This window comes from Prionailurus bengalensis, chromosome B3, assembly GCF_016509475.1.
Source record: "Prionailurus bengalensis isolate Pbe53 chromosome B3, Fcat_Pben_1.1_paternal_pri, whole genome shotgun sequence".
Lineage (NCBI taxonomy): Eukaryota > Metazoa > Chordata > Mammalia > Carnivora > Felidae > Prionailurus > Prionailurus bengalensis.
In genome coordinates, this window is record NC_057355.1 from 63,024,828 (window position 1) to 63,040,178 (window position 15,351).

The 15,351-nt window shown below is 55.9% G+C and overlaps 1 protein-coding gene across 3 annotated transcripts; it reads left to right on the forward strand.

Annotated features, from left to right (window-relative positions):
* Positions 1 to 2,109: 2,109 nt before the first annotated feature.
* On the forward strand, positions 2,110 to 11,596 carry CCDC9B (coiled-coil domain containing 9B). Of its 3 annotated transcripts, none has more exons than XM_043555667.1 (11): positions 2,110 to 2,255; positions 3,088 to 3,201; positions 3,473 to 3,580; positions 4,259 to 4,411; positions 4,503 to 4,628; positions 5,509 to 5,708; positions 5,986 to 6,044; positions 6,638 to 6,691; positions 6,792 to 6,891; positions 7,472 to 7,514; positions 7,598 to 11,596. In XM_043555667.1, exons 1-11 carry the CDS (start codon positions 2,244 to 2,246, stop codon positions 8,135 to 8,137), a joined length of 1,509 nt encoding a protein of 502 aa, XP_043411602.1. In that variant the 5' UTR covers positions 2,110 to 2,243; the 3' UTR covers positions 8,138 to 11,596. The 3 variants fall into 3 exon arrangements, with proteins under 3 accessions (XP_043411602.1, XP_043411603.1, XP_043411604.1); XM_043555668.1 differs by lacking the exon at positions 2,110 to 2,255 and adding an exon at positions 2,412 to 2,994; XM_043555669.1 differs by lacking the exon at positions 2,110 to 2,255 and having other exon boundaries at positions 3,001 to 3,201; positions 3,415 to 3,580.
* The last annotated feature ends 3,755 nt before the right edge of the window (positions 11,597 to 15,351 follow it).

Sequence of the window (15,351 nt, forward strand, 5' to 3'; positions counted from 1 at the left end):
TGCGTGTGTTTCTGGGTGGAGAGAAAGGCAGTCAAAGCACATACATAGGACACCCACAGCCACGCACAGGATAGCGCGGGTTATTCCCTCCTGTATCTGCTCTGCGAGCGCTTGGGGAGGGTCTGTAGTTTATAAGGGCACTATGCCGGGCCCTGGGGATCTGGAGGCACTCGGTATACCATTTCTGCCCTCAGAGAGCCTCTGTCCATTGGGGGAGCAGACAAGCAAACTTCAGACTCTGGAGAAAATAGGAGAATGTAGGGGCTGCTCTGAGGGACGACGTATTGTGTGAGTAACATTTGGCAAGCACACGGCCAGCAACTGTGGGGCCCTATCTGATCACTGGTTTGTCCTAGAAAATGTGTGCCTGCAGCCCGATGGGCTTGGAGACCTTCACTAGGTTAGGAGGGTCTCTCCCTGCAGGCCCTTCCAGAAGAGGGGGGGTGTCACCCTCTCTATGGGATGGCCGGATTGCTACCTGTGCTTCCTGTCTCCCTGCCGCTGTCCTGCCCTGACCCTGGCTGGGAACAGGGGTGAGGGGCACAGCCGACCTTGCCTCACCCCTGTAACCTCCTGTATCTACACCTCACTGCCCTGGACCTGGTTTGAGAGCCAAAGATGATGGAGAACATTAGGTCTCAGCTGCTGCACCGCTCCATCTCAGGCTGGTGCTGTGCAGGCCTCCCAGGTCCAACAACACGGTGCGGGGTAGGTGGTGGGAAGCTTGGGGGCCAGACCACCAGGGCCTTTGGGGGCTAGGATGAAACTCAGCATCCTGTGTGAGGTAGCACACAGAGAGGGTGGGAGAAGGAGAGGGAGAGGAGAGAGAGAAAAAGAGAGGGAGAGGAGACTGGGTACGTCACCGTTGCTGGGAGTCTGACTCAGTGGGAACATCCGGCAGGAAAGGAAGAGACTGTGGTGGCATTTCCAAGCAGGATGGGAACTCTGGGGCTGTGGAGATGGGCTGTGGGTCAGGGGTGCTGTGTGAAGGCCTGGCCAGGAAAAAGGCTAACCATGGTAGGGATGGGAGGGGGGCAGGAACGGATGGGTCAAGGGGAGTAGACCTTGAAACTCTGGCCGCCTGGGCTGGTCTGGGGAGGAGTGAAAGGGCAGCGAGGATTTCTGCTCTGGAGACAGATCATGGGATTAGCGAAACTGAGGCCTGTTCCATCAGGAATGTGGGGGATGCGGGGACCTCTCCCTCCCATCAGGTCTTGGAGGTCGGGTCCCTGTAGCTATTGAAATAGACCATAGGTACCCTTGATACAGAGAGACACCCCTCCTCCCAGCACCCCAAGCCTCAGCTCCCAGGGGCTCTAAGAGTGGGACTGCCAGGCAAGCCGCTTCCCTCAGCCATCCTGGGAAGATTTGGAGAGAGACTTTCCTGAGAAAGGCTGCCTCCTTTCTCAGGGTGGGAGAGGATGAAAGGCCAGTCCTGGAGAGCAAGGCCAGGAAGCGCCCAGAGTTGGGACCCTGAGTGGCCGGCTCTGGGCTGCGGTGGCATGGGCCCTGAGGGAAGGCCCATCTCCCCATACCGAGGGGAGACTTGGACAGCTGAGCCTCTCTGGAGTGTCTGTACTTTAAAACACAGGGAAGACACTGTTCAACCTAAAGGAATGACTAATCGTGTTATGTCAGGTATGTAGTAGTATTTGGTGGCCGAGGGGAGGTGAGCTTCTTGATCCCTTCAAATTCCTGAAACCAGAGCTGATGGGGACAAATAGGGAGAGGCTCATTTGAGGTGGGGGCCCTCCGACTAGGGTGCCCGATGGGCTCAGCTGCATCCTGTAGGCTCTTTACTCCTGGGAGGAATGGAGGCTTTTGTTGGCTGCCCATCCCTCTGCAGGTGCGTCCAGGCTGGGGCTCCGCTGGGCATAGAGCCTCAGAGAAGGCAGGGCCTGGGGCAGCCAGGCCCCCTGCATGGGCCAACCCGGCAGAGAAAGGTTCTTGCCCTGTCTCTGGGGACGCTGGGGCGGGGCAGGGAGAGAGGTGCTGGGCAGGGCCAGTGCCCTGGTCCTTGCCCTCTGAGAGTGGATGGGTGGGGGCGGCGGCGACAGCATTCCTGGCTGTGAGCCCAGAGGAGTCTTTTGTAATCACAACATGATCTCGTGTGCTGAGCAGTGAAGCCGGCAGGGAGAGGCCAGCAGAGGCCCGGCTCCGGTGGTGGCTCGGCGGCTCCGGCTTCCCTCCGGCTCTGGCTCCCCTGGGGCTGCTCTGGAATTCTCTCAGTGCCCACTGTTGCCATGCACTCGGCTGTGAGTGGCACCTCACCTTTGGCGGGGGGCTTCTGGGGGCTGGGAGGAGGCCGGGACACCAGGCAGCCACACTCTGGGGGCAGCTGGGGACAGCTGGGCCTGGGAGGAACAGGGCTGTGCCTAGGCCTGCAGGGGGCTGGGCAGGGGCGTTTGGCTACAAGGGAGACCCTGCAGCCACACAGGGAGAGACCTGGGGATTTCGGGGCAGAGGCATGGTTTGCTTAGGGTGGCTCCTCTGCTGGGCCTGCCCATGGAGCTGGCTCTCTCCTGCCCCGACTGCCGGAAAGAAGCTCAGGCCTGGAAAGGCTGGGCTCGCGACGGTGGCTCTTTCCCACAGGCTGGGCTGCAAGCCTGGGGAGTGGGGCCTGGGGCCTGGGAGCCCAGGACAGAGCAGGGGCTTCTCTTTTTTACCGTGGTTCTGGGCCTGGGAGCCAAACAGCTCCCCTCCTCGACCTCCTGAATCCCCTGGCAACTTCCCAGTCATGGCAGGTTCCGCTGCCAGAGCCATTTATAACTCTCATTCCTGCTCGGCAGGCTCTCTCGGCAGTGGAGCTCCCTGGAGAGCCCGGGGGAGGGGCAGCCCACTGCTGAGAGCGGAGGGCCCCGTATGAGGCCCTGATCTGAACCCCTGAGGAGGCGGAGAGCCGGGCAGACAAGCCTAGTAGGGTGGGGACTTGGGACCTTCCATGTGCCATCCCCCCTTGTGAGCCTAGCTCTGGAGAGCCGGGGTCCATTCATGGTAAGAATATGGTTCTCAGGTGAATGTGAAAGTTAGGGGCCTGATAAGGGATGGGCCCGGCAGTCAGGAGCTTGGGCCCCCTGCCCTCTGCAGGGGCCTCACGGAGCTGAGTCACCCCTGAGCAGGCAGGAAGAGAAGGATGCAGAGCTGGATCGGAGGATAGTGGCCCTTCGAAAGAAGAACCAGGCCTTACTCCGCAGGTACCAGGTGAGCGGGCTGTGATGGGCTGGGAAGGGCAGCTGGGTGGGCACTCCCTGTCTGTCTCGCAGACCCCTGCATGGTGGTCTCTCCCTGCAGGCTCTAGGCCTGGGGCCAGGGTTAGGGCCATGTGGTTCATCTCAGAAACTCTGAGAGGACCTTGGGGACTCTGTGATGCCGTGCCTCTGCCCCCTGGTGTCCCACTGGTGTCTCTCTGTGTAGGCCTGTCTGTGTGCGTCTGGGGGGCCATGGCCTGTGCTGACCCCGGGCCCTCCCGTAGGAGATCCAGGAAGACCGTCGGCAGGCGGAGCAGGGGGGCATGGCTGTGACCGCGCAGGAATTCCTCCGACCTGATGGCCTCACTGTCACTATCAGCCAGGTTCCCGGCGTAAGCCCCACCCCGGGGTGACATCGTGGGTTGTTCATTCCTGTAGCTGCTCTGCGAGTGCTGACGGAGGGTCTGTAGTTTACAGGGCACCATGCCAGGCCCTGGGGACCCGGCCCTGCGAGGAGGTGGAGGCCCAGCCTGCATCAGGGGAAGACAACCGCTCCTGCTCCTCTGTTTCCTCCACTCACAGTTCTGGGGCTCACCCGTCAGTTCCCAGCCTTCTGCAGCCCAGCCCACCCAGTCCCCCTGCACCCAAAGGGCCACAGCTGAAAGGCCACCGAATAGAAGCCTCCCCATACCCTTTCCCAGTCCCATAGCCCTGCACCTGTGCTGTAAACCACAGGCTGCTCCTAAAACCCAAACCCTACAGGGACAGAGAAGTGGGGCCGAAAGCCAGGAGCAGTATCGGAGGGACAAAGCCCCATTGTCCGAGTGCTTTGGATTTCCCAGCTCAGAGATGACAGGCTGCTATGGCATCTTGGGCCCCAGGGTGGCCCCAGGGCCTGGATAACCTAATGCCACTGGCATGTGAATGCCCCATAGAATCAGCTCCTCTATGGGCATTCCAGGGAGGTCCAGGGCTGGAAGCCAGCCTTGGGGAACCTCCCAGAGGACTCAGTGCCCAGCTCTGCTCAGCCCTGCCCATGTGGCCTGAGGGCATGGCATCCCATTCCGCAGGAGAAGCGGGTGGTCAGCCGGAACTGGGTGAGATCCCTCGGACCTGAAGCAGCCGGTGCGATGCTTGAGGACGAGGAGGTGGAGTACCACACCGGTACTTTCTGCCTGGGGGACCGGGTGGAGCTGGCTGTGACCATGGAGAACAAAGCTGAGGTAAGCAGGGTGGGCGGGGGAAGCCCAGGCACCAGGCCGACGGCCTCTTCTTACCTGGCTGTGCCACACCACCCATCCTCACCTCCTCCAGGCCAAGCGGATCGTAAGTGAGAAGCCCACCAGAGCAAAGAACCGGGGGGCAGGAGGGTCACCTGGAGGGGGCTTGGGCCGGACCCCCTCCGTGCAGATGGCCGGCAGCTCAGATTCGGCACGGAAGGTACATCTTCAAGAGAGGATGGGGACATGAAAGTGGCAGTGCTCATTTGGGGGAGGCGGAGAAGCTGAGTCACATATGTCCCTCATCTATGGGGACATGCCCAGGTAGCATCAGCAAAAATTCCCACCCCTTCTTCCTTTCTCTGGCCAGTCTCCACGTTGGGCGGGCCTTGCAGTGAGAGGAGAAGTCAGAGGTCAGCCCCTTACCCTAACTGGATCTCTGACGGGCCTTGGGGTGGGCCAGGAGGCTGCAGGGGACTGGCCATGTGCCAGGTGTGACCTCTAGGTGGCAGCAGCCCCTAGTACTGGCTCTTGCTGACCGCTGCCAGATGCCTCTCCACTCTGGGCCTGTCCATACCCTCCCTCCCCTATAACCCCGTGGATAGGTGCTATTATTATCCCCATTTAAAAAAAAAATTTTTTTTTCAACGTTTTTATTTTATTTTTGGGACAGAGAGAGACAGAGCATGAACGGGGGAGGGGCAGAGAGAGAGGGAGACACAGAATCGGAAACAGGCTCCAGGCTCCGAGCCATCAGCCCAGAGCCTGACGCGGGGCTCGAACTCACGGACCGCGAGATCGTGACCTGGCTGAAGTCGGACGCTTAACCGACTGCGCCACCCAGGCGCCCCTTATTATCCCCATTTTACAGATGAGAAAATGATACACAGAGAGGTTAAGTAACTTGCCCAAAAGACACAGCTAACAAGTGGATGGAAACCGTATCTATGGCAAACAACACGTTAGAGACGGAATGGATTTAATTTTTAGACGGGGACGTGGAAACCTGGAGAGGAAGGGGTTAGTAGTATCCAGATTTCCACTCCAAGCCCAGGCCTTCCTGCTTCTACCCCATGGTGCTGAGTGTCTTCTCCCTGCAGGGTGCTCGGGAGCCCCAGAGTCCAGGCCTGGTCCCAGGCCCGGTTCCCCACCGACCAGTGGGGGGACCCCAGGAAGTGGGCTGGGACTACGCCCAGTGGAAGCAGGAGCGGGAACAGATCGACCTGGCCCGTGTGGCCAGGCACAGAGACGCACAGGGTGACTGGCGCCGCCCGTGGGACCTGGACAAGGCCAAGCCCACGTGGGTGGCAGCGCTGGGCAGCTTGTTGGACTGACATGCTTGTGGGGCTTAGGGCAGGATTAACTGTGGGTGCTTCTTGGAGGGCTGGTGATACCATCTCCAGGGTGGTTAAGAGTCTTCCTGGGCCCTCTGGTTGGGCCCTGGGCTCAGGGCGGGCACCGGGTCCCCCACCTTTCCCCCATCTGTCCTGGGGTTGGAGCTGGGGGAGGCAGTGGTTGTGTGAGGCTTGCCCTAGCTTGTGTCCATCCCACAGCAGCCTGACTCTCTGGCTCCACAGGCTACAGGACTCCAGCAAGCCTCGAGAAGAGGGCCCGGCCAAGGCGGGCGGCACCAGGGGTGAGCCAATACCCACCGCACCTCCTTCCCCTCCTTGGCTTTTATCACAGCCTCCCCCCACCCCCTGCTTCCCCTCCTTTCTCTGTCTCTTGGTGTGCCACTTATTTCTGGAACTAGAAAGAGGCATGGAAGAACATCTTCCTTCCTCTCCCTTGCTATTAGAGCAGGGCACCTTCCCTCCCTCCAAACCCACAGCTCCTACCCTGGGTTCTGACCCCAGCAGTTCCGGGGAGGAGGCTCACAGGAAGTCTGCACTGGGATCCTTTTGAAGTTGGTCCCTCACGGGTGAAAGCTCCAGTCTCCCTGTCCCTGGCCTGTTATAGGGACAGAGCTCTTAGAACTGCTGGTCCCCTTACTTCACATAGGAGGAAGCTGGGGCTGGAGAGGCTCAGCCAGCTACCTAGCCAGGAATGGCAAAGTGAGCACAGGCACCCAGCTCTCTCGATCCCCAGACCGGGGCTCTTTTGGGGAGTCAGAACACCCACAACTGGACTAGGAGAAAGACAGACAGCTTCCTGGTCCTGGAAAAATGGTGTTGCTTCCTTGGATCCTTTATCACCCCACTCTTTCCCCATTTCCTTTGCCCCACTTAGGTCCCAGGAGCCACCGAAAGCTACAGCCCCCACCCTTGTCCCCTGATGGTAAAGGTGAGTTGGGAATAAAGGAGGAGCAGGGTTGCATGAGCTGGTGAAGGAGCTGGGCTGCCATGCCCTCTTCTCTGCTTGATTCGTGGGTCATCTCTTGCAGGTGGTACTACTCGGGGTGGGCAACCCAGCAGATCCTCAGTGGTGTCTGCCACACGAAGCAAAGCTCGGGGGACAGAGAGGCTGACTGGCAGGGCCCGCAGGTAACAGGGGGCAGGGGGCAAAATCAGGGGAATCATCTGGGCTTCCTGATTTCCTGGATCTCCCTTGCCCCTGGGAGGTCAGGACCAGCACTGGTCCAGCTTCATGCTCCGGGCCTCGGGGCCACTGCCTCCTGCCTGACGGCTGCCTGGCGGCAGGTTAATGAGGTTCCAGAAGAGGCCAGCAGCAAAGGCAGCAGCAGCGAGAGCCTGGTGCCCAGGGAGGCCGCAGTAATTACAGCAGTTGCCTTCCCCCAGGAAGTCAGGCATGCCTTTCCAGGCGGTGCAGGCAGGGACACGTCCAGAGTCTCCATGGAACTCAGGGTGGCCCAGGCCTGGCCATAAACATCAGCTGGGCACCTGGGATGGAGCTCAAGTGGCTGGCGTTCAGAGGAAATGGCAGGATTTGGGGAACAAGGTCGGGTTGGAAGGGAAGTATCCTGGAGCCTTGTTCTGGCTCTGACACTCCTCTGAGACCCTTGGGGTCTAGTTGCTCCCTGGGAACATGGGCCCCTGGCTACAGAGCAACTGATGTGAAGGGCATGGGTAGGAGTAGACCCTGCCATGTGTCGTGTTTCTACAGGTGGGAGACGAAGGAAGGCAAGGAGGAGCTGGAGAGCCAGGAGGTGGGTGTTTGGGAATAGGATGGGACGGGCTGGGGATCTGAGCTCTGAATTCGCCAGCCAGCAGGGCCAATCTCTTGTTTCAGGGAAGCCAAAGTACCAGAAAGAGTCGGAGCGAGGAGGAACACTCACAGAAGCAGAGCGAGGTGGAGCTGAGCAGACCCACAAGTGCCCCAGCAACCAGCCCAGCCCCAGTATCCCCAGAGGGGCCAAAAAGGGAGTCAGGAGTCTCGATAGCCAGTCCAGAACCTGCCTCTCCACAAAACACTGACTTGGTTCCCCTTGACCTTTCTCTAGGAGGAGCCAGTAGCCCTGGGCCCGGGGCGAGTGTGTGTGTGCTCCCTCCAAGGCCTGGAGCCCAGGAGAACCCTGTGTCCCGGCCAGATGGTTCTGAGCAGCTCCCGGGGTGGAATGACCCCCAGGCTGAGCCGGAAGTACAGACTTGCTCCAAGCCCCAAGGAGGAGCAGGGCCCTTAGAGCCCAGAGAAGACAGGTCTGGCAAGGCTGGGGCCCAGCAGGGCTTGGCACAACGAAGCAGGCCCACCAGGGGAATGGGCCAAAGGGCAAGGGGCGCAGGAGGTGTGAGAAGCAGGACAGGAGGTCCGGGCCCCGCGGGAAGATGCTGAGCAAAGCCCCTGGGAGCAAAGGGGCCGGGCTGGGCAGAGGAGGAGGGAAGAATGCAGTCAGGACTCTTGTGCGTGGTGGGTGTCTGGTTGCTGGTGGCTTGTGGCAGTCCAGCTGAGCAGTTGGGCAAACTTTCCAGTGGGGTGACATCGTGAGGGCAAGGAGCTGGCCTTCCTTGTATCTCAGGTGCACATCCCAGTGTACGGGTGTGTTTTCACCTGCAGGTAAAGCTCCTGGTGTATTCCTATGTCACACCTGGTCTCTGAGGCTGGCAAGAAAGGGAGGCTCGGAAACACTCAGCACCTGGTTCACCTGGCCTCTATCACCCCCAGGGCCTGGCTTCTCTTTCCAGCTGTGGCTTTGGAGGTGGAGGCAGCCTCAGTAGCTGGCAGGACCAGCCCAGGCCTGGGCCCTTTCCCATGCCTCTGCCTTGCACCCAGGTGACTCACAGCCCCAGACTCACAGGATGGCAAACGAGTGGAACGTCAGCCATCAGCTGGCAGCCTCTTGCCTTCCTGGAAGAGGAGGCTGAGGCCCAGAAAGGGAGGGCACAGCAGGTGGGGGCTGAGCTGGGGACAGGAGAGTGGAGCTCAGGTCTCCTCTGCAAAAGAGAGGGTTCCTGGAAAGTCCTCCTCTCTGAAATGGGGTGGAGTTGGGTGGTGAGAGAATAGCGTCTCCCCCCGCCCCCCCACAGTAGGGTGGGAAAGCTCACCAGCAGGGACACCCTCCCCCCTACCCAGGTCAGACTTCAAGTGTACCCCAAGGGGAGGGAAGAGGGCAGCCCTGCAGCCCAGGGCCATTTCCTGCCATCTCCTACTTCCTCTTCCCCACCACCTCCCTGCACCAAGGTCATGCAATAGCAAGGACTCAGACGAGGGACAGAGAAACAGCGACTCTGGCGAAGTACAACTTCAGGACTTGTCTTTCCTACTTAGTCTCTGTTCCTGCCCCTCCCCTGAGGCCCACGGCTGGTGAATTATTCAGACTCCGCACAAGCTGTGGCTTCCTCTCAATTCAACAAACATTTCCTGAGCACCCACTACCAGCAGTGCAGCCGGTGGGCGATGGTGACTTTGCCAGCAAGAGGGAGGGAGAAACTCAGGCATCCAGCAGCCCCAGGCTGCACAGCAGGAGCCATTCTTGGCTGCAAGAGCCTGACAGGAGCTGGGGATGGTGGGAGGAGCCCAAAGGGAACCATCTCACTTCTGCTCGAAAAGGCAGGTGCCCCTTCCTTTCTCACCACGTGTCTTTTGCCCCCCAAGCTCCTGCCTGGATCTCCCCATGTGGCCCCCTCTGTTCCCCTCCTCTTTGGCCCTGTGGTGGTGGCTGCTCCTCTCTGCTGAGGGTCCCAGGCCTCACTCACCAGCCTCTCTGGGTTCTCTAGGGAGTGTCCAGATCATGCTCAGGGTTTCTCCACTGTGGAAGGGAGGGAGGGCTGCAGGAAGCATGAGGAGGGGGTGTCTTTTCAGCAGATCAGATTGTTTAGAGCAGTGCTTCTCACATGTTAAGGCGCAGAGTATTGCAGGTCCTAATTCGGTCGGTCTGTGGGGGGCCTGGCAATGTGCATTTCTAATCGGCTCCAGGTGACAGCTGTGCTGCTGTTTCCTGGACCGCGGGTTGAGTAGGAAGGGTTTGGGCTGGGAGATATGGTGAGCTAGGGCCAAAGACAGACTCTAGTCTCTAAGGACTTGTTGCTGGCTATGTCGGGGACCTGGCGAGGGCTGCCCCGGCCGGGTGCAAGCTTCCTGGCTTCAGAGTTGGGTGGGCAGCTGAGGCACCTGGGAAGGTGCCAGAGAGGCCAGTGAGTGGGTGGTGCCAACTTCCTGTAGCGGGGAGTGAGGAGACTGGTTAGCTGGTTGGGAATGGGATAAGGTGAAGGGGGTGGAAGAGGTTGGTGTGGAATTTTGAAAAGGCTTGGGAATATTCTTATGCGTGTGGGAAGACCCTCTGAGACATGAATAGGTAAGGGCGAATGATTCCAACTGAAGTTTTCCTCTTGCTCTCCAGTCATACATATATGTATTTGGAGCAGGGGCCTGGGCCTGACCCATGACTCCCAAAGGATAGAGGTGGGGAAGAGCAGATTCAGCAGAGCCCTTGAATTCAGATGTCTCAAAATAATAATAACAGTAATCATCATTATCATCACCATCATCATCAAGAATCTGAATTCTAAGATTCACAAACTGCTCCCAACGGCCACCCCCTGCCCCGCCTCCATGGTACCAACCGTATAGACAGGCCTTCATTAGAGGGTATATGTCAAGGTATGTCTGACTATGGGATGGGGATGTAGAATTCAGGCAGAACTCTGGCTCGGCCCTTACAAACAGAACCTAAGCAGTAGAGAAAGCTGGGCAAGGGGCGCCTGGGTGGCTCAGGTGGGCGTCCGACTCTTGATTTTAGCTCAAGTCATGATCTCGCGGTTCGTGGGATCAAGCCCCAAGTTGGAGCACAGCCTGTTTGGTATTCTCTCTCTTTCTCTCTCTTTCTCTCCCTGTGCCCCTACCCTGCTCACGTGCCCTCTCTCGAAATAAATGAACTTAAAAAAAAAAAAAAAAAGAAAGAAAAGAAAAGAAAGCTGGGCAGAAGGGTTACGGAAAAATAGGGTTTCTCTCTCTGAGGGTAACATCTAGAAGGACATTAGGAGAAAGGATGTCATGGGAGTCACTAGGGGTTAGAGAGTGCAGAGACCAGCACAGGCGGTCTTCACTCTTGGAAGACTGTAGTGCCAGAAAAGTATCACAGCTTTTCTCAACAAAGGGGGAGCCTTCTTCAGGGCAGCAGCTAAGGGGGCGAGCACCCTCCTCCCCTGGGATGGAACCAGCCGTGGAGAAGGAGGGAAGCATAGACACCCCTCCATAAACCTCAGGGTCATGGGAGCCTGGCTGCAACAATTCCTGGCTCCTTTGCCTAAAGGAGTCTGGCTGGGAGACTTCCTCTTAGATGCCTCTTTCCTCTCCAACCAGCTGACAAGACTTTCCTCAAAGGTGGGAAGCTCTTCATGAGACAGCACTATTGGGAACCCAGGCACAGAGCTGGGGGAAATGAGAAGGAAGGTGCCTGCAGAATAGTAGGGCAATGACAGCTTTACTTAGGGCCTCATAACACAGAGGGCAGAAGGGGCAGAATATCTCTCCATCCTGAGCCCCTATCACCTGGGCAGAAGGGAGCAGCAGACCATATTGCAAGGGAGGTATGTTTTTTGAGGAGAGGCAGCAGGGTAGGAACAGACATGGGCTAGGTCTGTCATCAGCTAGCTGGGTAACCTTGGTCAAGTTAAACCTCTAAGGCCTTGGTTTTCTTATCTGAAAAATGGGGCCAGTAACACCTACCTTGAAGGGTTGTCAAGAAAATGAAAGAGAATGCAAAATATCCCCGGCCCACAGCAGGCACTCTATCAGCAGTAGCCTGGCACTCAGTCATTGTGTGTTAAATAAATGGATAGCTATTTGGTTTGATCTCTGTCTACTTTGTTTCCTATCCTCTCCTTTACCTTCTCTTCCAGTCTCATCTTCACTAGGATCAGAACACTTCAGGGAAACAAGGGATGGTTTGTAAAGTTTCCCCAGCCTTCCAGGACAGTGAGCTTCCTTAACTGTCCTGGAGGAGTTGACTGGAGTTCAGAGCCTCACGAGCTGGGTCACCGAGATTCCTAAGCATTGCCCCTACCTCTGCACACCGACTTCCACAGGTCAGCGCATTCCCTCTTCTGTTTCCAACTCTCACGAACTCCCACCACAGTCTTTGCTTAATATTTTCCTCAGAAACAAACTCCCTTGTGGGGTTTGCTCAGATCTCCTGGAGTTAAGGGTTTTTTTCCCCCCCAGAGGAGCAGCACGACTGTATTTTCTTACAGTCAAGGAAGAGCCAGCTATCTAACAAGGCACAAGTTTGGAGAGTTTGACCACCAGTCAATTTCAGTCCCAACCCTGGCTTCAGGGACAGGAATAACAGGAAAAGATGGCACAACCCCTCCTATCCCCCCACCCCCCCCAAAAAACCCCCAAAGGAAATGGCAAAAAACCCCACATGGCCATATCTTCTTATTTTGGGGACTAAGTTGGGAAGGGGGGTGTGGTCAAAGGAATAGGAGAAACTAAAGATACCACTTCACTCTGCCTCTCCAGCCACTTATCAGTGTCCACAGACCCAGCAAGCAGCTCTGAGTGAGGACTGCCGGTGCTTTTGCGGAAGGGCTGACGCAGGGGGGGCCACGGCTGAGGGGAGGACTCGAGGCTGGGTAGCAGGGAGAAGAGCGGCAAGAAGCACAGACTGAGGCTGCTTTCTCTCAAGTCGGCCTGCCTACGTCACGGCCCCTCATTAAGCATCCACTTGACGCCGACGAAGTGAAATAGCACAGACCTGGCACCAGAAAGAACAAGTGTGGCACCCACTGCTCCTTTTAAGGTCTGACTCAGGAGCAGCAGGCCCCAGGGCAGGAGGTGAGGCAAACACCATCAGTGGGAGGGGGAGGGAGGACTCTTTCAGGCCTGCCTCCTTTACCAGTTCTCCAGGGCAAGTTCTCCTGGCACCTTCAAAAGATAACCAGTAATGCAGCAGGCTCTCCCCCTTTTTCTTACAAACTCTGGGGATATAGTGTTTGCTTTTCTCCCAGCAGGGCAGCTGGCTTCAACTGAGAAAAAAGGTCAAAAGTCATCTTGTAGCCATCTGTCAAAACAGAAACACCTAAACCCTAAGTTATAGAATCGGAGGCAAAGTCTGGGCTGGTGGTTTTGATTTTAGAGTCAGAATCACCTGGAAAGCTAGTTAAAACACAAAGGCGGGCTCTAGCCTCTGAATCTCTCACCCAGTTGGCCTGGGATGGGGCCTAAGACATGGCATTTCTAACAAGTTCCCGGATGATGCTGACGCTGATGGTCTGGGCCTTGCTATGATGTTTATCACCTGCCCCTTTGCATTTCTTTCCAGGCATCACTTATGCCCAAAGGGACAGACACTCCCTAGAAAATACATTACCTCCTATGTCTATGCTGCACTTCTATTCCCAACATCTCCAAGCCCTCTCACATCTGTTACCTCCAGTTGCTCTCATGAATTCCCATTTGGTTAGGAGGAAAAAGCAGGGTCAAGGCCCTAACCAGTGCTATTACGGAGTCCGCAAGGTTCCTATTTTCCAGTTCAGGGTCCCTTCCAAGAACACACTGCCTCCCCCAACCAGGTCCTCATGATGCTGTGAGCTGCCCATGCACAGAGGCCGACTGCCATGACACAATACTGCCCCAACTACCAGTAGAGAGCTGGGGGGGGGGGGGGGGGGGGGCAGGTGGCCTCTAGGTCATAAGCTGGGCAGAGACCTCAACTCATGACTCTAAACACTGAGGTTAGCAGAGAGAGGTTTGTTTGCTTAGTTATTTTTGAGAGAGGTATATTTAAAAGGAATTTCTTGGTAATCAACATAATTGCCTCTCTGGACACGTTGGCTTGGGGACTTGTGAGGCTCGCTTGGCACACTGCAGGCACTAAATAAATAGTTCTTGAATTAATGATAGTGATTTGTGGAAAATATTCTACGGGGAGTTAAAATCATACTGCTGGTTAACTGATAAACTATTTTAAAAGCAGATTATTGAAGTTAAGAAAACAGGGCAGTGACAAGAGTAGATTCTTATTGGCATGTCTGTAAATTTCTTGAGGACAAGAATTCGGTGGGAATTTTCTGGTCCCTCAGTAGTATCTTGGCCAATGTTTATAGAATGTTTATATGGAACTGGTTTGGCCCAGGTGCTCCCCACTGACCAGGTGGCTCATGTACACAGTGCATGACTTTGGGAGCCATGGCTGTTTGTACACTTAGGATGGAGAGCCTGGGAGAGCCTGGGCATGTGGTGAAAAAAAAGTCCTTGTTTTTTTTATTTTTTAAACTAGCTACTGGAGGGAACAAAGAGTATAACACAGGTTTTCTGGCAGCAGAAACACACAAGCTATGTCAGCAATTAAAACAGATGTGACCCAAAACTGTCAATAAAGCAGGTATTTTTATAGCTCAACATTAGGCCGTAGGGTCGGGACAGAGGAGGCAATGAATGGGCCACATAGTCTATGTTGTGTCTGTTGACTACTACATGGACTACAGCTGTGTATGTCTTGTGCCTGGAAAGAACAGGCAGGCTAAGCCCATGTCCTTTAACTTGGACATAAAGAAACTGTGGCCAGAATGGCTGGTACAGCTGTGATTTGCAGGGCTTCTCTTTAGCCTTCTACTCCCTCGAACCAGATTATGGGCTGTGGATGTGGGTATCCAAGTGGATTACGACAGTGACACCACACTGATACCAAGGCCAATTCTATCTAACGCAATGATCAACCAGATGATCAACCAACTCTAGGCACTTCCTACTATGTGCCAGGCACGGGGCTTAGCGCTGGTCCAGTGAAATGAGCAAAGCTATTGTGGTCCTGCCCTCCATTGAGAGACAAAAAAAAAAAAAAAAGGGAAAAAGTATACAGCTGTGGCCCTTTTGTTATTGCATTGCAATTCCAGAAATACCTCCATTCTCTGCAGACAGGAAGGGGAGGACAATTATTACCCCTTTTAAATAGTTGTGGTAGCCCTAAAGCTCAGGACCTGACCTTTTGGTTCCCCTTAAAGAAACATGTAGAAACAAGTAGATGATCTCCACCCAGCCTTTCAAAACAGGATATAAATACTCAACTGAAGAACACAGCATCTTAGAATTCCCTAGTGAAAACTGGAAAACAAGGTAGACAGAAGAGCTTCCAAAGCTGCGCTCTCATACTGTGCAGAAATCTAGAGCTGTTAGGCAGAAAAGTCAGGATTAAAACTTCAGAGACACATTTCCCTGCACCTCAGCATCATGGGGGAAAGAAACGATTCCAACACAAACTCAGTCTGAAGAGCTTAGCAAACTCCTGATCCTTCGCCCTCCAAAACTTCACTTTCAAAAGAGGATTATCTCCTCCTTCAAACTCGGGCTGCCAGGGCATAAATGTGCACAGTAACTTCTAATAGAAGTTAACACCTAGAAATGACCCTAATGGTGGAAGCAGTTAAAGGAGAGTAACCCCCCTTTGCACAGACCTCTCCTTCCTGACTGGCACTTTTGCAGCTGATTTCTAACCTATGAAAATAAAGCTGTTCGGCCACTGCTCCCCGCCAACCCAGCCCTGTTCTGGCCGAACAGTGCCCTTCTTATCAGCCAGCAGGCTCTTGCCGCACACACCGCTGTATGTG